General features: G+C 34.2%; 1 protein-coding gene across 1 annotated transcript in view; it reads left to right on the forward strand.

Annotated features, from left to right (window-relative positions):
* Positions 1 to 24,564, forward strand: part of LOC100917022 (1-phosphatidylinositol 4,5-bisphosphate phosphodiesterase epsilon-1) — a 204,035-nt gene that overhangs the window by 127,798 nt on the left and 51,673 nt on the right. The window contains 6 exon segments of the mRNA XM_023495065.2: positions 1,051 to 1,158; positions 6,697 to 6,813; positions 8,432 to 8,590; positions 10,258 to 10,387; positions 20,706 to 20,827; positions 23,318 to 23,435. Coding sequence (XP_023350833.1) covers positions 1,051 to 1,158; positions 6,697 to 6,813; positions 8,432 to 8,590; positions 10,258 to 10,387; positions 20,706 to 20,827; positions 23,318 to 23,435 — 754 coding nt within the window.

Genomic DNA, 24,564 nt, shown 5'->3' on the forward strand with positions numbered 1-24,564 from the left:
AGCATTCAGAGATCAGGGGCCTAGAATGCTCTTTCAAGATTGGCTTTCATTAGCCTCCTATCTAAATTATATTGTTTTGATTTCCTACTTAACCTGTCCCTAGTAAAACCAAAATAGAGAATGGGCAACACCAGTCACACAGGAGTTTGATGTTTCTTATGGACTTAATAAAAATCTGTTCCTCAAACAGAATAGGAATAGGAATGCTATATTCAGCACTTTACCACAGCGTCAGGGTGGAGGGTACTTGTTTTAGGCATACCGTTTCCAAAGGCAACCTTTAGCTCCTAGTCTAGGGAAAAGAAAGAAGTGGCTCTGTCTTGTAGCCTTAGTCAGTTTTTAAGAGCTTTGTTGGTGAAATAAATGAACAGCAAAAGGAAAATTTTATGTGGACATCAAAATTTCATTGCAGTATCTCTGAGCGTCAGTTCTAGCCTTAGGATTAAACTTTTCTTGACAGAGGAAGAGACATCATTGACATTTATAAGCTGTGCCATTCAATACAAGATTATTTTCTAATATAAAACTAGGAATATTTTCATCATGTTCAACAATCTTAAAGATTCTATCACAAATTCATTTATATGAAAGTTGCACCTCTGAACAAATCAGAGAAGTAGCCAAAGCATTTGCAACAAAAGTTGTACTTTATAAGGAGACCTTAAAGTACATATTCTAAATTCTTTAGGATTGGCTGGCAAAGAAGGTAACTTTGGGCATTACTGTTAACCTCCCTCTGAAATAAATGCAGCTACTTAAATAACTGAAGATATTCTCTATGTATTTTATTTATGTAATTTATTATACTCTTTTAATTGAACCAGGCATGTCTAATTAAATATAAAGTCCTATAATTTATATTTAATAATTAATAACTGAGCTCTAAAAGAACATTTATTATATAAAATCACAATATTAATGGGGCAGCCAAAAAAAGCTAATAAGGACTTGCATTATACTAGATGTCATAGCACTCCAAGCTTACTAAGACCACGTGTGATGTTGAAGATGCCTTCCATTACTAAATTCCATGAATTTATAATGTTACAGGTCCTCTTGCAAGGCTGTCGGAGTGTGGAATTAGACTGTTGGGATGGTGATGATGGAATGCCAATTATCTATCATGGACATACACTTACTACCAAGATTCCCTTCAAGGTAAATTTACTTTACCATCATCTTCAAATGAAGTCACAAAAAGTATCATCCATGTATCATGTGTCTGTGTGTGTGTGTGTGTGTGAAAGAGAGAGAGAGAGAAGGGAAAGGAAGGGAAGGGAAGGGAAGGGAAGGGAAGGGAAGGGAAGGGAAGGGAAGGGAAGAGAGAAAGAGAATGAGAGAATGAATTGGGGTTAAGTGACTTGCCTAGGGTCACATAGTTAGTAAGTGTTAAGTATCTGAGGCCAGATCAACTCTAGCAGGTATTCTGGTAAGATGATTTATATACATACATATATGAGATCCAACTATAAAATAATAAATTATTCTATACTATGCACAATAAAATCTCTTACCACTTTATAGTTACATTTCAAATGTAAGATTTTAGAGTAGTTCATATAATATCTTTGCAGACTTTGTTTTGTAGTATGTTAGGTTATTATGTATCTGTAAGGCATAATTCAGAATTTTTAGACCTGCTTTGAGTGTGAAGACTGACCAAAATGTTTCCCTTTTCATTGTGCTAATAATTATCTACCTTAAGATGATTTTCTTGCATTTTGATAAGCACAGGTCCTATTTCCTTAATAGGCATTTAAATACCCTCAGAGCAAGGATTGTATTTATATCTATATAGCATAGTGCCTTTGCACATTGTAGAAACTCAATAAATATATGTTGATGGGTTAAGCTCAGTAAAATAACAATTCTTTCCTATGGTATATAAATATAATTTGTTGCAACTATCACCTACTTGCAAGGAGTCAGAGAATAATAAATGATTGAAGATTTAGAGTTGAAAGAGACTTTAGGGATCATCTAGTCCAACCCACTAATCTTATGGAAGAGAACTTGAGGCCCAGAGAAGTAAAGTGAGTCACTCAATTCAAATCTTGATCTGCTTTGTAATGGTGGGCAAATCACTTGATCTTTGGGAGCCTGTTTCCCCCTATATAAAATGAAGAGAATGGTTTAGAATAATCTAGATTACTTCTAGGCCAGCTCCAAATCAATAATCCTTATGAGACAATTAAAACGAAAACCGGATTAATCAAAAAGTAAGTCTAAAATTACTCAGCCTGGGCTGAGGGAAAAGTTTTTTCATAATGAAAGCACCTACTTTACTAAAGTCGACCACTATGTTGCTTTTTGCTTCCAGTTCACACTTCATTAGTCAAACATCAGAAAACTTTGGAGCAAAGATGTTTTTCTTTTTCTTAGGGAAAAAGACCTCTCTACAAACAAATCCAGAAATCAATATTTCCATCTCTAATTATGGGCTGCAGGTTAATTGCTTGATAATTGCAGGCCTTAGTTTCTCTCATCTATGAGTAGGTTGAACTAGAGGATCTCAGATGTCACCATCAACTCTGGATTTATGATCTTATCCTCTCTTCTTAACTCCATTCTTATATTATCAGCTGCCTGCTGGACATTTCTACCTAGATGTATCTCAACTCAATATTGCCAAACGAAATCTAACCTCAACTCTATATTGAGCTATCACCAGACAGCTTCATCCCATCCAGATGTCTGAGAGGGTCCTTGGGATCTAGATAGGGAAGGGAAGACATCCTGCCATTTGCCTTACTTCTACTTATACATCCCATTCACCCACCCTCACTCTTCTGCTTTTTACCTCTTTCTCTACCTTAGTAGCAATCCTCTGCAAAATGGATCAGATCCACTCTGAATCCCAGTAATTCTGAATCATAGACTCCCTTCCCTAATCTTGACTCCTTACTCCCATTTATACTTTTGTATTAACTTTATCCATCCATCATCATTGTCCAGCTCCATCCTCTACTTCTGTTGTATCCTGAAGAACTCTTATTCTACTTTTTATTATATTTCCCTATAAATCTACTCCTCTTCCTGTTTTCTCTACTTCTGCAGAAAATATCACCTTTTATTCACTCTTAGTTCATAATCCAAGAATAACTTTGACTATATTCTTCCTCATTCTCCACATACAATCACTTGTTAAATATGTTGATTTTCCTCAAAATCTCATCTTCTGTCTACAGTCTTTCAGGTCTTCATCACTTTTCACTCTTGCAATAGCCTTCTGATTTCCTGTAAACAGCCCTTTCTAGAATTCCTCTTCTTCACAGATGTCAAATAGATAGTCACTCCTCTACAGAAAAGAACATAAAGAAGTAAATAAAAATAAACAAGCTCTTCTTCTTTACCCCATTTCAAGGAAGAGAGTGCAACAAAATCAATTTCTGCTAGAGAAGAGCAGCCTCAGATTTAAGTGAAGTTTTTTTTTAAAGCTTCTCCTTTTTTCTCCTCCTACAAAGGAAAGGGTTTCAACTAAGGTCTGTTGCTGGAGAAGAGAACGTTGGTGTAATGGTAAAGGAAAATGAACAAGTCAAAATCTTAACCCAAGAAAGGGGAGATTCTCACCCAAAGAAAGACTTCTGAAGCAAAGGAATATTTCGCCTCTTGATCTGATCCCCAGTGTAGGGAAGAATCCCAAGCCTAGTAACAAAAATGAGTAAACAAAAAAAAATTATAACAAAGGACTTTTATAATGCCAGGAATGACCAAGACACAAATCTAGAAGAGAAGAGTAATTAAAAAATACCTACAATCAAAACCTGAAAGAAAAAAAAAACTTGCCCACAAAAACAAATAGAAATCTTTGAAGAAATTAAGTTAAAAAATTTTTAAAGATATTTTAAAAGAAATAAAGCTATTGAAGAGGAACTTGGGGAAAGAATCAACAACTTAGCAAAAAAGGTACAAAACCTTAGTCTAGTAACAAACTCCCTAAAAATTAAAATGGACCAAATACAACTTAATAACTTCAGAAGACAAAATTCTTAAAAGAAAGTCAAAAGAATGAGAAAATAGAAGAAAAAATATATCAAAATTAAATGGCCTTAAAAACAAATAAATAATAAGAATAGTATTTACTCTATGTTAGGCAGAGTGCTAAGTACTTTACAATTATTATCTCATTTGATCTTCACAACAATCTTGGAAGATAGGCACTATTGTCATACCCATTTTGAAGATGAGGAAACTGAGACAGGTAGGTTAGGTGATTTACTCAAGATCACACAATAAATGATTAACTATCATAACTAAGAATGTGAATGGAATGAACTCACCCATAAAATAGAACAGGTTAGCAGAATGGATTAGTAATCTAAATTCAACAATATATTCTTTACAAGAAACATACCTGAAACATAAAGTATCACATAGTTGAATATAAAGAGCTGAAACAAAATCTATTATGCCTCAGCTATACAACAACAACAACAACGAAAACCAGGGATAGCAGTTATAATTTCAGAAATGGCAATAACAGAAATAAGCTTAATTAAAAGTAATAAAGAGAAACACTACATTCTGCTGAAAGGTAACAGATGACAAGTGGATTTCATTATTTAACACATATATATCCAATGGCTAAATTTATAAATACTTTTAAAAAAATAAATAAATTACAAGGAGAAACAATAAAAATTTATTGGGATTAGTACTCAAAATATCCCTAGATAATGGCCCTAGATAAGTAGCCAAAAATAAATAAATATTAAGATGCTGAATAGAATTTTGGAAAAATTAGACTTGATAGACATCTGGAAATTATGGGATTGAATTAGAAAGAAGTATACCTATTTCTAAGTTTTTGATAGCATGTTTGCAAAAATTGAACCTCTTAAAATATAAACACCTTACAAACATTCAGAAAGGTAGAAATAGTCTGCACATATTTTACTGACTATAATGAAATAAAATTTATATTAAATAAAAAGCCTCAGGAAAAATATTAAAAGTCCACAAGAGACTAAGTAACAATTCTAAATAATTGGTAAATCATAAAAGTTTAAAGATGACAACAAAACAACATACCAGTTTTTTTGGTTTCAGCCAAAGAAGTCCCGAGAGGAAAAATTGTATCTGTAAACATATTTTATTAAAAATAAGAGAAAGAACAGATTAGTGAATTAGAAGTAAGTAAAAATGCTGTCATTAAATAATAAAATAGAAATCCTGAAAATCAAAGACGAGATTAACAAAAATGAAAGTGAAAAAAGAGTTGGATTAATAAAACAAGGAATTTTTTTTTAAAGCATTTATCTTTGGGCAATTTGATTGAAAAGGAAAGAGGATATCCAAATTACCAATATCAAAAATGAAAATGAATTCACAACAAATGAAAAATAAAGGATACTATTGGAATCTATTTTACCCAGCTAAAAGCTAATAAAACTTACAATTTAAATGAAATAAATTATTATTTACAAAAATTTAAAATACTTAAACTAACAGAACAAGAAATAAACAATTGAAAACTACTCAATGTCAGAGGAAGAAACTGAACAAGCCATAAGTGAACTTCCAAAAATTACAAAGACCAAATGGAATCAGAGAATTCTATCAAATGTTCGAAGAATAATTAATTTCCATAATAATATTTGTTTGTAAAAAGAGTAAAAGAAGAGATCCTTTTAAATTCAATATGGTTTTGATCCATAAACTAGGGAGAATTGATTAAAAAAAAATTACAGAGTACTAGAAATACTGGCTATAGGTAGCAAGAAAAGAAAAGAAAAAGAAGAGGTAGAGAAGGAGGAGAAGGAATAAAGAGGAAGAAGAATAAGAGAAGGAGGAGGAGGGAAAAAATACTGAGGAAATTAGCAATAGTGGATAAAAGGCAAATTTATCAGTTTTTTAGATGATGATTTACTTAAAAAGACCTAGTCAACAAATTGACTTAATTGAAAACAATTAAATTCATTAACCGCTTCCATTGGAATTGTCTTAGGAAGATTCTGAAAATCACCTGGCAGGATCAGGTGCCAGACACACAGAGGTTTTTTCTCAAAGCAAACTGCCAAGCATTCTAACCCTACTGCAGAGAGCACAACTCTGTTGGGCTGAGCACTTGTTCAAGTGCTCACAGAAAATTTGACACAAAGATACTCTCAAGGTCTCAAGAACTTTAGAATTGATTTATGACATGGAAGACACTGGCACACTCAGCATGGTGTGCCCTCATCACAGAAGGTCTGTGTTCTATGGGCAGAATTGAATTAACTCAAAAGAAATGCAACATGCACAGAATTATAGAATCCCCCCCAAAGGTTCATAGGGACATTTGCATTCCAAGCTCTCATATTGTTCTAATCAACCACAGTTAGACATACTAACTTGACTCTTAACATAGTGATGTCATTTTGGCCCTCTTTAAGAATGAAGGATCAAAAAAAAATTTTTTTTTAAAGAATGAAGGACAACAACCAACCAACCATTATGTGGGGGGGGGGGAAGGGGAGGATGAATAGATTGTGTGTGTGTGTGTGTGTGTGTGTGTGTGTGGTGGATGAATATATATATATTACACATTGAGACAGATTTGAGCTGACAATTTAAATGTCTCTCAAATTAAAAAGTGCAGTATTTATAAGAATCTTATTCCATATGACATTATGTATTTTTTCTTAGGAAAAATAATTTATGTATCATATGTGGTCCTAGAAAGATGTATTTATTCTTATGTTTTGGCTCTCATAGGAAGTAGTTGAAGCCATTGATCGCAGTGCCTTCATCAACTCTGACTTGCCTATTATAATATCTATAGAAAATCACTGTTCATTGCCTCAGCAACGAAAAATGGCAGAAATTTTCAAGGTGAGTGTTAAGTTAAATGGCGGGAGAATATTATAACACTGCTTGTCAATAACACTGAGATTTTTCCTCATTTAAGTAGTTATACACAAAACTCTCACACAGTTTGAGTTATACACTGTCAGAGATGGGAGAATAATTGGAGCTACACTAGAACTTTTCTAAACTGAGACCAAGAATACTGGAATGATCTGAGGAAATTCAGAGTAATCTTGTGATATTGCCAATCAGAAAATGCTCAGTAGGCAAAAATTACCAGGACTTTACTTGAATAATCTCAAGCTTCTAATGTATTCCTAAACTAATCTTTGAGATTTAGAGATGCTTAAAGTATCAGGCATCCTAAGGTGTAGTCTCTCCATTTGAAGAAAATGGCTAACATCATTAAGTTCTTTAAAAAGTTATATTAACAAATTTATAAATATGGAATAGGAAAATAATCCAAATGTAGATGTACTTACTGTGCCCATGGATATAGTATATTAGTTCCCTGCCCCTGGCTACCTAATTGGTTGGTCCTATTTACAGAAGTATTGAATGCAGAAAAGGAATACGTGATAGGATTGGAAATTGACCAAGAGAAAGTAATGTAGCCTAGGAGGGCCAGGGTATAATTTCCTAAGGAAAATGAGCATAGGAAAGAAAGAAATAAGATGCTATCTGCTTAAAACCAGCTTATGTTTTACCACAATCGCCTACTTGCAATAAAACTTTTAATACTTAGTTGTTCCAGTGGATTTCAGCCATGCCATACATAAAGCGCCAGGTATAGATGTGGGACCACATGCTTTTCCCATCTTGTTCCAAAAAGGAGAAAATCATATCATTTAACTTTGTGTTTTAAAGCTCTTGCATTTTAATATGTCTGCCAAACCACAACATCCATTAAAGCATTTACCTTTTTTTTTCCTTAGTTGTATAAGCAAACTGTTGAAACAGGAACAAGAAAAGAAATGGAAGCATCAGAAACCAAGAACCTAATTGGATAAATGCACTCACATTAAAAGCATTAGACTAATGAAATGGGGGCAGAGCTATCTTTCTGAAAGCCATCAAGGGCTTAATATGACTTCAGAGCACTATCTGGTGTTCATTAGAGTGCATAATCATAGGAAATGATAGATTGTACTTGGTCCTTATTACCAAGTAAGATTAGACAGTTTGATCAGTAGCATACATTGGTGGTTAAATATGTAAGAGTGGGGAAAAGTGGTAGGTAGTAAAGGGAAGTTTTATTTTACTCTTTAGCTTTGTGTTTTTTTATCAACAAATCCTGTTGATTGGAGACTGAGGATATGAAAGCCTTTTAGATTTTTGCTCTTAGCTAAGTAACCAGTTTTCTAATTGATACTATAAAACAATTCAGTGGAAGCTGTTTGAAAGCTTATGATTGACTCTTCATGAAAGCTTCCTTCCTGCCTTCCCAGATTTTTTTCCTTATTTTTCTTATCCTTCTTGCCAGAAACTTTCAAAAAAAAAACCTTATTTCCCTAATTTTCTGCCAAGAGCTGTTATGGGAAGACAGCCCTGCATTGTAGCAGATGTAGACCTTCCACCCCTGTGTAAGCAAACCTAGATGTGTAACAGAAGTTTACTGTTTGTTTGCTATTTGCTATTTCAGAATGTATTTGGAGAAAAACTAGTTGCCAAATTTTTGTTTGAGAGTGATTTCTCTGATGATCCAATGCTTCCTTCACCTGACCAACTTAGGAGAAAAGTACTTCTTAAAAACAAAAAACTGAAGGCACATCAGACTCCAGTGGACATATTAAAGCAAAAGGTATGTTCTGTACATAAAGATTCTTAAAATGTTATTACAAACTAAACAGAAAGAACTAATAGCATTTTTATATTTCATGTGATCATTTTTTTGCTCTGTGAATCAAGAGAATAAATTATTTATTTTTGATTATGTTTCCCCAAGTAAATTAATAAAGCTAAAACTCAAAATTCTAGAAGCTGGGGTTGGGCCTGGGGGGGGGGGGCAGAAAGAACCTAGATAAGCAAAAGCTTTCTCCCGCCCAAAGGGGGAATACAAAAGAAAGTCCCTCCCCAATCTTGCCGTTTCATCCAGTAAATCCCATTGCAGAAAACATTTTGACCAGATCAGATGCAGTCATACCAAGAAGCCTCTTAGAGAAGGGTTGAGTTGGGGTTGTAGAAGGAAGGGGAAGAAACAGGAGATACAAAGGGAAAAGTGGATACCTTGGTGACAGCAGATAGAATCTCATGATTCAGTCACAACAGACAACCCCTGAGAGGACGTAAAAGGTTGTGGCAGTGGGGTGGGAAAGGGATGAGACCAAGGTGCTAGAGCCCCTCAACCTGGCTCACTGAGCCAATTGCTAAATTTTTAATATGAGCATTTAAACCTTGTAAATCAGCTGCAAGTAAGGGCTTGGTTTATTGTTTTGTTGACTTCTAGACTTAAGAAAGTGATAAATAAAATGCCAATAATGAAAATTAATCTAAAAGTGCACCCTATCCTTTGTGTTGATTTTTTTGAGATTTGGGTGTTCAGTTTTCATCACCTCAGCACTGAATAGGACTTTTAGGTTCTTCAAGAGACAGAGCCTATGGAGGATCTAGAAAATCTGGAATGGAGTGAGGAAGAATTGTACCACCTCCCTCTTCCCCACTCCCAAGGATATCACCTTGCCACTTTATTTGCATTTTGGTTTTCTCATTTATATTTAGATAAACTTTTCTCTTATTCCATTCAAAAAGTCTTTATTTTTTGTGAAATTTGTTTATTCTAAAATCTGTTTATACTTTATAGAAATGTTCTTTCAAAGGCAATAGCCTCTGTTTTACGGAAACAGAATCCTGAGATCTAGTCCTAGTTGAATGACTAGTTACTTATGTTTGATCTTAGTCTCCTCATCTGAAAAATGGGCAGAATAATAACTGTCTTCCTCTCAGGGAGAATAATTATAATGATAGGATAAGAAAATAAATATGAAAGTGCACACTAGGAAGTGTGCTAAAAATATAAGGAATTATTTTTGTTACTCGTATGTGAATAGTGTGATTATTTGGTGCTTTTAAGTGGCACACATTTGCATAATTTTTGGCAGTTTACACACTGTATTTTCCTAATATCCTTGTGCAGCAAGTATTATGAGTATTGCTTTGGCTTCATTTTGGCTCCCAAGTATCATACAATTTTGTTAAAATACTTAGCATTGGGGACATATGCTATTGAGAACAGATAAAAAGTTTTCTTTTTTTAGTGGTCTTTAGAATTGTGGGATTTCAGTAGGAGTACTGACATTGATTCTGATATTGATACTGTTTCGAGAAGATCTGAATTTTTTCCCTTTAAATGAGCTGAAGTCAGTAAATCTTTGATGGAAATTGGTAGCATTAAAAGTTATGTTTACAAGTTTGAAATCAAAATTCAATTGTTTAATGTTTATATTTTATAAGTTATTTGAATCTTAACAGGCTCATCAACTGGCATCCATGCAAACACAAAGCAATAATGGTGGTAATGCCAATCCTATGTCTGCCAACAATGAAGAAGAAGAGGAGGAGGAGGATGAATATGATTATGACTATGAATCTCTTTCTGATGGTAAGAAAAGAAAAGATGCTTAGAAAAATATTTGAATTTTTGTCATTAATTATTTTCATAAATAAAGCTTCCACATCAGGCAACTTTCCTTCTTATAAAAACTTCTAGACTATAGTCACTCATTTAACATGAACCAAGGACTATAACAAGAATAGCCACTTCCGTACTCACTCTTAAAGGAAGCAGTCAAAGTAAGAAAATCTTTTTTATTCTTTTTCCCAACAGAGAAAACTAAAGCAGGCAGAGAGGTTGTGACCCATGCAGGATGACACATTGATGACTGAGGGAGTCAGATTTGAACTGAGCACTTCCTGACTCAGGGCTCAGCTGCAGTACCAAAATACTTGGTTGTCATGGCAATAAGCACTCTCCCCCATGTAACCAATGAAATCTCTCTCTTCTACTCTCTAAAAACTACTCTTACACTCCATTCTTAACTTTCCTTCATTCCAAGTGAATCTCTAAGCCTCCAATTGGATTAACCCAACTCTGGGGCTACATTCTGATGCTCTTAAATGGGCCCAGGGAATTACGGGCTCTTTTTCTCCTAGCCTTTAAGACACAGCTTCTTCTCTTTTGACCCCACAATCCCAAGTTTCTAACAACAGCTAGCTTTAAAATACAATATGACATAAGTGCATCAGAGTTATAAAACAAAGTACTATGTGCAGTGTTAGGAAAAATGTCTTCCATGCAAGAACAGAGCTGACTTCTTAAAGAGGTTGACATTTAAGTTAAACTGAAAGAATAAGCAGGAATTCCACTGTTAAAAAAAAAAAAAGAGAGAGAGGGAAGGAAAGAATTCCAGACATAGATAATATACCGTCAGAGAAGATAGCTCTCTTGCTGGGACACGATTCTCCCTCTACTGTTGTGCTTTTGTGGTTCTTTATAGTCTCAGGCACCAAGACATTAAATGACTTGACAGTTACACAGTCACTGCTTTTCCCCTAAACCTCTGCCCCAGACTTCCCTGTTGCTGTCTTCTTTGTTAGACAGAATTGCAATCTGTCACCCTCAGCTTCTCTCCATATTTGCGCCACAAATCTGACCTTTAAGTCTTGTCATTTCTAACTTCACATCTCTCAGAAACATCCCTTTTTCCCATTCCAGTACCACCCCCCTGGTATAGATTCTCATGAACTTATGATTATACTATTGAAAAGGCCTTCTACGTTGGTCTTTTCACTTCACATCTATCCCCATTCCAGTTTATTCTCCATTTGGGTATCAAAGTGATTATGCTAAAGTGCAGGTTTGACCCATTTACTCCTCGTATTTAGTTTGCTCCCCAGTGCTTTCAGAATCCAATATAATTATTCTTTCATCCTCTCCCTCTTTTTCTCCCTCTCGTTAGCCCACTTTCTCTCCCTTTTTTCTTTTCTCTCTCTCTTTTTCTCTCTCTTTCCTTCTCTCTCTCTGCTTCTTTTTCTCTCCATATATATTTTTTCTTCAATATGATTATTCTTATCTTTCCAAACTTCTTGTATTCTATTCACTTCAGTTCCATTCAATAAAGTAAACATAATAAATTTTTGTTGAGTTGAACTGAAGTCCTTTACAATCTTGCCTTTCTTATTGTTCCAGTCATCTTTTACTTCATTCCCCTACACTTATTTTACTGTCTAGCAGTACTGCCTTATTACTATTTCTCTCACCACTCTTGACTACCTTTTTACTAACCATGCCCATACCTAGAACACTCTTTCATTCTGACTTTCATCTTCCCTAACTTCAACTCAAATTCTGCTTCTGGGAGAAGGCCTTTCCTAGAGTCCCCAAATACTATTGCTTTGCCTCTGAGATTACCTTCTAGCCACTCCATATATATCTTATACGTACCTAATTGTTTGCATTTTATTTCCTGCATTAAAATTTGAGTTCCTTAGGGACAAGAAACATGTTTTTACTCTCTTTATCCTAGCACTTACCAGAATGCCTGGAACAGAGTAATTAATAATGCTTGTTGGCTCACTAATTGAAAGTATGTGTCTGAGACAAGGCTTTCCATTTCATTTCACTGCTGTTCGTAGATAAGCTAGAATTGAGACTGAGCAGAGACAGTACTGAAAACAGAGCCATGAGAGCTCCATGCATTTTCAGGCAGAGCTGCAAGTTTTATTATTTGGCTGGAGTGTGGTATGTAAAGAGAAGCGATATGAAACAGGTCTGGAAAAGTGAAATGGAACCAGATTGTGGAAAGTCTTGATTGTCAGGTGGGAGAAATTTTTATTTCACTTACTAGACCATACATAATGTGCCATTCAGAGTTTTTGAGAAAACTGACTTGACCAGATGGGAGAGAATCAAAATGGTAGAGGATTAGGACGTAGAGTAGCCCTACTACTCTAGTAGTAAGGAGAAAGTAGGGAGAATGGGACAGAAAGAGAGGGCCTGAACTCAGCATTTATGCAGAAAATGGTATGTAAATTAGTGAAGAGTAAAGATCCTTAGCTGAATATAATTTTTATCCATTATGCTCAACAAAAGAGACATTTAATGTTTTTGCTTTTCTGCATTTGTTTGTGACATTTTTTATGATCTAATACAGCAAAACTTATGAAGTTGCCACAAAACAATAGAGAAATAGGGTATGCTTTTTACTCCCATTAAATATTCTCTAGTGGTCTAATAGCTCTAATGCTTCTAAAATTGTATCCAGATACTTCTTTTTAATTTATTTTTGTTTAGATTTATCTAGATCTGACATTGTCCAACTTTTATAGTTTTACTGTCTATTTCTTCCTCTAACTTATTTAACTTTTCTTTAAAGAATTTAGATGCTATGCCATTTGTTGCTTATGCATATAACATTAATACTAGTTTATTGACTATGATGTTTTTCAGCAAAATGTAATTTCTCTGTTTATTTTTTTAACTAGGGCTCTTTTTGCTGTTGCTTTGTCTGAATTCATGATTGTTACCCCTGTCTTTTTAACTTCAGCTAATGCTAATAGGTCCTGCTCCAACCCTTTATTTGATGATCTTAAAGGAAGAAAGAAATGTATTTCAAATGTGTTTTTAATAAAAACATATTTTTGGATTCTTGTTTCTAATCCATTCTGCTTGCTTCCTCCATTTTATAGATACATTCACAGTTAAAATTGTTCATTATGTATTTCTTTCCATCCTCTTAAAATTGTTCTCTTGTTTGCTGCCCTTTCTTTGAGTGTGTTTTCCTTTTAATTCATCTCTCCCTTAATCTACTCTCCCCCCACTTCTTGTTTAACTGTTAGGCGAAATACACTTCTGTACCAACTCTCTGTATGTGCATACATGTATTCTTCCTTCCTTTGACCAATTCAGATATGATAGTGAGATTCATGTATCACCTACTCTCCAACCCCTGACTCTCCCATTATTGATTTCTCCTTTAGCACTCTATTTGTTGAGATAATTTTCCCTGTTCTTCCTCTTTCCTCCTTATTCCCTCTCTCTTTCATTATATTCCTTATCTCCTCTCTTTCCTTTTATCTTTTAAAACTGTCAAAACATAATAACCAGGTCCTCTGTCTAATTAGATTCCCTCTATGAAGATGAGTTCTGAGGGGATATTTGTATCATTTTCCCATATAAGAATGTAAACATTGTAACCTTGTTTTGACCCCCATAATTGCTCATTTATGTTTTTTAATGCTTCCCTTAGCTTCTATTTTTATGTCAGATTTTCTGTTCATCTCTGATCTTTTTACCTGAAATGCTCAGAAATCCTCTTTTTTGTTAAAAGACTATCCACCCTGTCCCTGCCATCTCTATGGAATTATACTCAGGTTTGGTAAATAAGTTGTTTTTGTTTGTAAGCCCAGATCTTAATTTTCTGGGATATCATTTTTCAAATTCTCCATTCCTTAATAGTGCTAACACTGATGAGTCTGACTGAGGCACTTTAATACTTTGATTCTTTCTTTCTGGCTACTTAATAGCATTTTATTTAACTTGAGAGATCTGAATTTTGGCTATAATATTCCTGAGAGTTTTTATTTTATAGTTTCTTTCAAAGAGGTTATTTTAATATCCTTCAAATTTCTACTTTATCCTTTGGTTCTAAGAAATATGGGCAGTTTTGTGATTTCTTGAAATGTGAAATGTAGGGGTGTTTTTTTTTTGGTGGGGGTGTTATTGCTTTCAAGTAGTTCAATAATTCTTAAATTACCTCTCCTCAATCTGTTTTCCAGGTCAGTTGATTTGCTTTGTGATATCTAATTTTCCTCTTTTGTTCAGTCTTTTGACTTAATCTTACTCTTTCTTGGTGTCTTGTGAAGTCATTGACTTTGATTTAGGCAATTCTACTTTTTAAATAAGCTTTTATTGATGACTTCTATTTCCTGAATCATCATAGTTTTCTCAAGTATTCCTCTCCCCCCAGAGAGCCATCTCATTTAACAAGTGGTATTTTTAGAGAGGAAAAAAAATCAGTATAACTTATTAATACATTGAAAAATTTCAAAACCTATACAAGGTGTAATACTTTCTACCTCCATAAAGAAATAGGTCTGTGATATCCTCTTGCATATATTTTCATTCAAGTTCTACTTGTTCTTTGTAATTTGTAACATTTACTTTTGTTTTTTTGGTATGAATTCTTTTATTTACATTTGTAATTGTTGTATATACTATTTTCATGGCTCTGCTTACTTCATTCTGCATTATTTCACATAAGTCTGTCTATGCTTTTTTGTATTCATCAAATGCATTACTTCTTATAAGACAATAATATTCCATTATGTTCATGGACCACAATTTGTTTAGACACTTCATTGTCTAAATTGATGAATATCTAGTTCTTTTCCAGTTATTTGTTATCACAAAAAGTGCTGCTATGAGTATTTTAGTGTATATGGGGACTTTCTTCTAATTTATTGGTTGATTGGTTGTTGTGTTTTTTTGTCAAAGAGAATCAAAATGATATTATTAAATTGAAATCAAGTTACAATATGTCCAACTTTGGCTGATCAGTTCCTTACGAGCTCAAAATGCTCTGCCACAGATCAGATACAAGTAGTCCTTATGAGCATTTTGGGTAGCTTCTCTAACTTTGTGCATCTTGCTTTTCTTCTGAGCTAATGGAGCACAGCCCCCTTCTCTGATGCTGGGCCATTGTCTCCCATGTCATACAATCAATTAAGCTGGGAACTTTCTTCTTATTGATAACTTCCTTGGGGATGTAAATCCAATAATAAACTCTCTATTTCAAAGAGCATGGGCATTTTATTTATTTTATTTGCATAACTCCAAATTGTTTTCCAAAATTGTTATTCTATTTCATAGATTTATTAATAATGTTTTAGTGTTATTGTGATTCTACAACCCCTACAACATTAATTCTTGCCATTTATTGGTCATTTTTGCCAACTTTCAGAGTGTAAAACAACTCAGGGTTGTTTTGATATTTTTTAAATTTTCAATAATTCAGAGCATTCTTTCATGAAGCTGTGAATACTTTGTAATTATTCTTTTGAGAACTGTTTGTTCATATCTTTGGTTGATTCTGATTTTTAGGGAGGTACTTGGGTAACATGTATTTTTTGTTCTAAGCTATTAATTTTCTTTTCATATATTTCTTCTGTAGCTCTCATTTCTTTTCCTATTTTTTACCCTTCTGTCACTATTATTTGTGGTTGTATTTTGTTTTTTATTACTTTTCACCTGGGCTGGAAGTTAGCACTGAGTCCTTGCTCTGCTCCTAGGATCAGAGCCATAAAATTGTTTGCTTCTGAACCTAGTCCTCATTTAGAACATAGCTAATACCATTCCTCTCCATGACCTGTAGGTGTAGATCTCCACCCACCCACCCCCCATTTCTGTCCTGAATCCCTTGAGCCAAAAGAAGGGAATGGGAGACAAAACTGACAGATGGGATAAGGGGAAAAAGGAACATTATTGCACTGCTAATGCAGCTGTGAATAAGTTCAGTCATTCTGAAAAACATTTTAGAACTATACCAAGAAAGTTATACAAACCATATGTACTCTTTGACCAACTATATACCACTAATAGATATATATCCCAAAAAGGATTTTTTTAGGAGGAAAAAGATCTTAAATTTACAAAAAATATTAACAGCTCATTTTATAGTAGTAAAAAAATATTAAATAAGAGGGAATGGGACTGACAGTAGGAAAAATAATGATAACATAAAGGACAAAATATATCAACAAAAACTTAATTTTTAAATGAAAGGAATCTCTGGAGTAGAAAAAAAAATCTTACTGAAGAGATAAAAACAAACTATTAAAAAACAAAAAATATGAAATAGAAATTCTATTCTGGATCTTATTTTCATCAAGAAGTAGAAAATTGTTTTTGTAATAGCAGTTTTAGAACACAGTGCCATAGTATTTTTGATCAAAGAAATCCTGGCATAATTTTCGATGGTTTCAGAGAAAGGACAGGTAGGATCTAAAAGCCTAAATTCATCCTGACAGAGGTAGGATGTTTTCAAGAATGAAATATTTAATATTTCAATGTTTTTTTTTAAACATTCCTTTGAAAAAGAAACAAACTGTTTATAAAGATCAATGTGAATACACAGGAGAATAAGTAACATATACTTTTAAAAAGAAATGTGCAAAAAGATTGAATCAAAGTCAGATAATGGAGAATAAATATAAAAATATAAGCTTAGCGTGATCTTAAGCTGATGAGGAAAGCAAAGGACATATGTTTTCTCTGTCAGAGTTGACAGTTTTAAATAAAAGCAAATCTCTCTCAAAACCTTTTGTAAGCAAGACAGCCTTTACTGTACATTTAAAAACTCTGGCCTGTAGGTCAAGAGAACTAATTACTTTAATCCCAGCTCTGCCACTGATGGACTTTAATCCTGAGCAAATAGCTTTACCTTTATGGGTATTTCATCTCTAAAATAAATGAGTTAGGGGCATCTAGGTGGCACAATGGATAGAGCACCAGCCCTGAAGTCAGGAAGACCTGAGTTCAAATGTGACCTCAGATACTTAATGCTTCCTAGCTGTGTGACTCTGGGCAAGTCACTCAATCCCAATTGCCTCAGCAAAAAATAGATAAATAAAATAAAATAAATGAGTTAGACAACATGATCTCTCAGATGCTTGCCTTCTAACTATAAGATTCTGCAATTCTATTGCAGAGATTGTGAGAAGTGAGGATCTCTCCATGCTCAGAAATTCCATGATCTTTGCATGGAGAATAGAATGATTTTTTAGTTTAGAAGAAAGGGGAGCAGAGAACAAAAGTATTTCTCCTACATCTGCCTATATACTAATTGGTAATTATTTCAAGTCATATGTTCTCATTAACTTCTATTATAACCTTTGTTACATTTCTATAAGGAAAAAAGGAAATGAAAATCTCACTGAAGAATCTCAGAATCAAGAAGCACGTTCTTGATTGATGTATTAACTGCATCTAATTCTCTATCATAAGAAATTAATTAAAGGGAAGTAAGTCCTTTTGTAGCCATAAATTTCAAGGCAGCTAGTGGCACATTGGATAGAGCATTGGGTGTGGAGTCAGGAAGACTTGAATACAGACAGACAGTTACTAGCTGTGTGACTCTGGGCAAGTTATTTAACTTCTGCCTGCCTCATTTTACTTAGCTATAAAATGTGGGTAATAATAAAACCTGTCTTGCAGGGTTGTTATAAGGATAAAATGAGATAATATCTGTAAAAAGTACTGAGCAGAGTACATGGCATGTAGTAGACACTATATAAATGCTGGTTTCCTTCTTCCTTACCTTCCCATAAACAATATCCAAGCCACCTAAGAATTTTAGAGAATCCCAAGAAAAGAGGGCACTTTATCCACTAAAGATAATATGTGGATTTGGGCACTTTTTACTTTGGATGCAAAATTGCAAACTTTGGAATCTTTGTGCTTTCCATATTCATTTAAAAGCAATAGCAATATAAATATGAAGGAAAACCATCCAGAAAAATTAAATTCCTATTTGATTGAGAGTTTTCTCTGGCCAGATCCCAAATAAATCACATACCTATCTTCTTGGCCTTGTAACCATATTCTTTTCTTTTACTGTAGTTATTTTCCTGCTTGTGTTGAATGTTTCCCCACCTGTCTCTGCATAGCTTGCAAGCTATCTCCAGCTAAGGTGATGAGAAAATAAAAACTGCAAACTTAGGCAGAACAAATCACATTTTTCCTTATAAATCTCAGGATAAATCTTGGAAAAGAACTTTGAAATTGTGGAAAGTAGAACCTGTTTTGTAACCTCCTTCTCTGACTCTATCAATTAACCTCGTACAATTCACTTCATGTCTTTGAAGTGACTTTTGTTAATCTATAAAATGAAATGGTTGAACTGGATTATCTCTCAACTCCTTTTCATCTCTTAGATTATATGATCAAAAGATGAATAGTGGTTGAGAGAAAAAACTACAAAGAGAAAAAATATAGGGAATAAAATTTGCAGAGACAGAATGCGATACATAGCAATAAGACAAATCAGGGAAAGGATAGACAGCAAGATTAGAAAGAGTAAAACAGAGAATTTGCTTTTTATCTAGAAGACCATAATGTAATAGTAATCTGCCTACATAAACTGAGAATTTAGATCTTTCCAACTCCTAGCAAGTCTCCATGGTCCATTTGTGAGTAGATAGGCCACATCATTTTGAATCTAAGCCATACAAGGTCATATGAAAATACTGTTTTCTTCTGGTGAAATTGATCTGTTTATGTGTATTTGAAATGAAACTGTAATTCTTGTCAACTCAATGTGCCAATAACTTTAACAGGAGCATGATATTATGTAATAGATTGTGGATTTGCATGAAAAATACTTACTAATTAATTATTGCTAATCTTTGCAATACCGTACAGAAATTTTGAAGTTAAAAAATATTCCTCTTTTCTTTTGTTATCTTTTATTCTATGCCATCCTTGTCATTTAAACTCTGCTTAGCGCTTCAGTTTAATTTCTCTGGCTTTATGTCCTAATTTTCTTTACTTTTATCCCCTGTCTGACTCTGTTTCTCTATAGCAGATGTCCTTAATGCTTCTCCTGCTCCTAACAGTCAGGAAGGTAAAAGCCATTTGAATTGATAATTTTAACTGCATGAATTTCAGCATTGTGTTTTAAATTGCTTAGCATGAAATTGTGGTATCTTTGCAAATAAATATTAGAGAATAATTGCTGTATTTCTTTTAGTACTTAGTAGCATGCATGGCACTGATTTGTTATAAGATATTTGGATGGATATATATATATACTGAAAACAGTAACACTTGAATAAGATGCCAAAGAAAAATGTTAATAGATAAGTAAGGATAAAAAGTGAATTTTTAACTAAAACTTGATGCTGCCTTTGCATAATGAATTAAAATGAAAGCGGATCTGTCAAATTTTTCAATCTGTTGACTATTAACACTCTGTAAATTTTTATGATTATAGAAACTCCACTTTGCCTCTCAATTAACTATGAGAAGTGATAACATTTTCCAGATTTCCATGTTTTGTACTGATTTTGATATCCTTAAAGCTAAAAAGAACTAGTAACTACATTAAATAAGGTGAATCAGAACAAATCTTCTTAAACCGTGGGTCATGACCTTATAGAATCATGCAATTGAATGTTGGGGTCTCAAGATTATAATTTATCATCAGTAAATGTTTGATTTGAACACTTTTTTTTTATACCTATATACCTAGAATTGTGTAAAAATTTCTCTGACAAAAAGAATTTACGAGTGGGAAAAGTTTAAGAAGCTCTGGATGAGAACATTAATTGTATTCTAATATGTTAGTATATCAGTCACAAAACCAATGTAGTCAACTATTTTACACAATATATCTTTGATACTTTTTATCTTGTTCTAAAGGATAGGACACATCTACCTGATGCCAAAACAACTTCCACTATCCATCAATTTCTTAAAGTAATCAATAAATTCATTTAAGAAAATCAGTTACATTGTCATTTAAAAGCTTGTCTTAGAGTCAGGGAAAAAGAGTTCAGTTCCTGCCTCTGAAACATAGGAATAAAGTGATGCTGGGGACTGATTTCACCTCGTGGTACCCCAGGCAGTTCTCTTACAACAATAAAGCTGGGAAGTACATAGTAAAGGTTCCTTACTGGGAGTGCCCAAACCAGTGAAATCAAAGGTGAGGTCCAAAACAATAAAAAACCTCAAAGATAAAAGCTCATTCGGTGCTATTTATTCACTGGAATATTTCTATATCATGAAGAGACAATTCAAATATGAAGGTACTTTCAGATTTTGAACGATTTTGCTCTCTGACCTTTACATAAAGTAAGATCTACTCTGGCTCTGTAATTTTAGTTCGGTTATATTCATGGAAAGTATTTTAACTCATTTGCAGACAACATCCTGGAAGACCGGCCTGAAAGTAAGTCAGCAAGTGACAAACTACAGTTTGAGTACAATGAAGAAATTCCCAAGAGAATCAAGAAGGCTGACAGCTCTGTTTGCAACAAGGGAAAGGTAGCACACTTATTTCCTCTTCTGCTGCCCTTTGCCATAAAGCAAGATTTAATCAACCTAAAATCATTCATTAGCTGTTCCTGAGTATGTTAGGCTCTGGGTTAGGCTGAGGATTATTTTTTAAAAACCAGCCCCTTCTTTAAAGAGCTTATGTTCTACTGGGGGGAAAGACATTTGTATACAAATATTTGCATGGTAATAACTCAGTACTAAGGACAGACAATAATTTGTGTGGAGGGAGAGGGAGAGAAGGAGACTCTAGCAGCTCCTGGGATCAGAAAGACCTTGCTAACAGAGATGGCGCTGGAGCTAGTGTGATGGAAGCCAGGAAATGGAAGTGAGAAGGGAAGAATATTCTAGCCATGGGAGACCAGCTGCACAATGCACAGGGACTGCAGGTGGGAAATGAACCAGAATAGCAAGGATGTAAAAGGAATGCTGTATGATAAACCTGGAAAGGTGAGAGGGGACAAAATTGTTAAAGCCCCTAAATGAGAAACAAAGGAGTTTGCATTTTACACTAGCGATAATTAAGAGCCACGTATGCTTCTTGAGCAAGGAGTTGCCATGATTACATCCACACTGTCATACATATCTGGGCTCAGCAGAGCCTCTTCTGATCCTGGAAGTTCATTTCTCTTTTTGCTTCATTTTCCCTCTCTGGAACAGCTCCAGGAAAATCTAGTCTATTCATGGTTTAGCTCATTTCTAGTATAACATCTGTTTTGAATGACTAGCTTGCAACGACTGTATGTACATAATGTAGCTGTTGCTTTAAGAGCCAGATATAAGACAGAGATGAAATATTGAGAAAAGCAGTGTGTGCTGACAGTTTAAAAAGTCATTTGGGAAAAAGGAATAATGTGAAGTGCTTCTTTGCATGGAGCCAATGAAAAGGTGTCAGTTAAAATCTCTGATCCATGAAGATGTGTGAGAAATCTGTGGAGAAGAGGAGATTAGGAAAAACTTCTTCCTAGATGGAGGTAGGAACATGAGGGGAGGCAAGTTGTTCAAGAGAGAGGACCATATAAAGCTGATCTGGTTAATTATGAAGTAAATATTGTGATGGGAAGAAAGCAAAGCCAGAGCTGGTCTAATAGCCTGAAAGAATAGAGCAGGATATGAGCTAGAGGTCTTAGGTAAAACAAATAGATTTAGAAGCAGTAAGGCACAGAGAGAAATAGAATGAGAAAAGCTTATAGTTAGAGGAATTTCAGAGTTTTTGTTCATAGAAGTAGAACAGTTATGGGATAGTGAAATAAAGCCAGTGGAATAAACGGTGTAGATCATGGGAGATGAAGAGTTTAATGAAGTAGGCCAGAATATATAGGTTGTATATTGAATACATAGTACATCCAGATATATATGTGTGTGTGTGTGTGTGTATATATATATATATATAATATATATATGAATATACATGTGTATGTATGTGCATGTTTGTATATCTCTATATACATATATAAAAAGTACATATGTACATATATAGTATATGTATTTAAAACCCCTGGTATAAGGGAAGTTGGATACAAATGGAGGGAGGATGACCAGGAGGCGGTAAGAGTGAAGTGAAGGTGATCTGGATAAAATAAGAAAAGGAAGCTGAGTGTTGGCATTGGGAGAAGGGGAAAAAGAGGGTTTCCAGAAGTAGTAGTTGGAAATAGGGAGCACACCTACTCCTGGCCCAGGAGAGGGGAATGAGAAGACCCTGAAGAGAATGGCTGTAGATCTGAGACTTCAGGAGAGACTGTTTCTCAGTGAGTGCTCAGTTCTTGGGAAGATGATGAGAGGAAGAAATTTGGGATGAAAGAAGGGTCCTGAGAGAAGAGAACAAACAGAACAATAAAAGGGGAGGCCAAATTGAAATTCAGTAGGGACAAGATGGAGAAGGCAATTGGCACTGCCATCAGGCAGTACCTCATTAGTCTTTTTCATTACCAGCCTTAGACTTCTACTTTCAAGATTTCTGTGAATGGCAAATAGTAGCATCATTTTTCTTTCAAGTACCATGAAAGAAGGGAAATTGGACCTTTTACCAACAATTCTTCTTTACCAGAAATCCTGACAGCAAGATAAATGGTCGACCTAAAGTCCTAGTCTTGGTTCTTGAAGCAGGATCCTAGTGTTCAAGACTCATTTTTAATATTTGGGTAGTTATTACATCAGGAAGGCGGAGTGAATTGATTATTCAAAAAGGATGTCAATCTGAAATGGCTAGTTCCTGAAGCATTTTCTGAGGATATTATATTTTTTTACCCCACCATAAAGATCTATATATATTGTAACAATATAGGATACCCCATTTATCCAGTTACCTGATATGGACAGAAGCTTAATAATAATGTAGATTTCCTTATGGTTATCTTTTCAAAAACCAGAGTGTTCCAGTTATTTGAAATTTTTAATTACACAAAATATTTATAGAAGGCAAAATGGCATAGTACTATCAAGACGTCCAATATAAACTTCTGTAATTTTATCATTTAACAGGTTTATGACATGGAACTGGGTGAAGAATTTTATCTTCCACAGAATAAAAAAGAGAGTAGACAGATAGCTCCAGAGCTTTCTGACCTTGTCATCTACTGCCAAGCTGTAAAATTTCCAGGTAAGATTAATCTTTTCATCCTATTTCTTTAAGAAGTGTAAGTTATACATGTATGGGACTACCTGCCATCTAGGGGAGGAGGTGAGGGGAAGGAGGGGAAAAGTTGGAACAAAAGGTTTTGCAAGGGTCAGTGTTGAAAAATTACCCATGCATATGTTTTGTCAATAAAAATCTATAATAAAAAAATTAAATTAAAAAAAGAAGTGTAAGTTATAAAAAAAATTGTCCTTTCATCTTCATCCTTATGTGATCTGGAATAATTGAATTTCTCCATAAGTGTTCTATAAATTTATTTTTCCCTCTACTGCTACTTTATATCTTGTAAGAAGACACCGCTCATAATTTCCCCACATATTAAAGTAATGTTATCTTGGCTAACATCTCCTTCCACTTGGCAAGGAGATCAGGTTTTTCTGGCTAATGTGGTTAGTTTGTTTTATTTTTAATTTACCATTTAATTATTTTTAACATTTCCCACCCCCCACAAAAAAAGTTCCAAATTCTGTCCCTCCCAACCTTCCCCTACTTATTATGAAGTCAAGAAATTTGATATCAGTTTTACAGGAGAAATCATGCAAAATATATTTCCATTTTAGCCTTGTTGCCCAAAAAAAAGCACAAGAAAAAAAAAAGATGAAAGAATTATACTTCAGTCTGTATTCAGACTTCATTAGTTCTTTCTCTGACAATAGATAGCATTTTTCACCATAAGTCCTTCAGAATTGTCTTGGATCATTGTTTTAATCAGTAAAGTAAAGTCATTCACAGCTGATCATAGTACAGTATTGTTAAATGTTACAAAATAAATATTTTTGTACATATAGGTCTTTTCCTTTTCTTTTGATTTCTTTGAGATATAGACATAATAGTGGGATTGCTGGATTAAAGGGTTTTAAAACCTCTTGGCCATAATTCCAGATTGCTCTCTAGAATGGTTGGATCACTTCACAACTCTGCCAACAATCCATTAGTGTCCCAGTTTTCCCACATCCCCTCCAACATTTGTCATTTTCTTTTTCTGTTGTATTGTCCATTTGATAGATATGAAGTAGTACCTTAGAGTTATTTTAATTTACATTAATCAGTAGTGATTTAGAGCATTTTTTCATATGACTATAGATAGTTTAAA

Source organism: Sarcophilus harrisii, chromosome 2 (assembly GCF_902635505.1).
Source record: "Sarcophilus harrisii chromosome 2, mSarHar1.11, whole genome shotgun sequence".
NCBI lineage: Eukaryota > Metazoa > Chordata > Mammalia > Dasyuromorphia > Dasyuridae > Sarcophilus > Sarcophilus harrisii.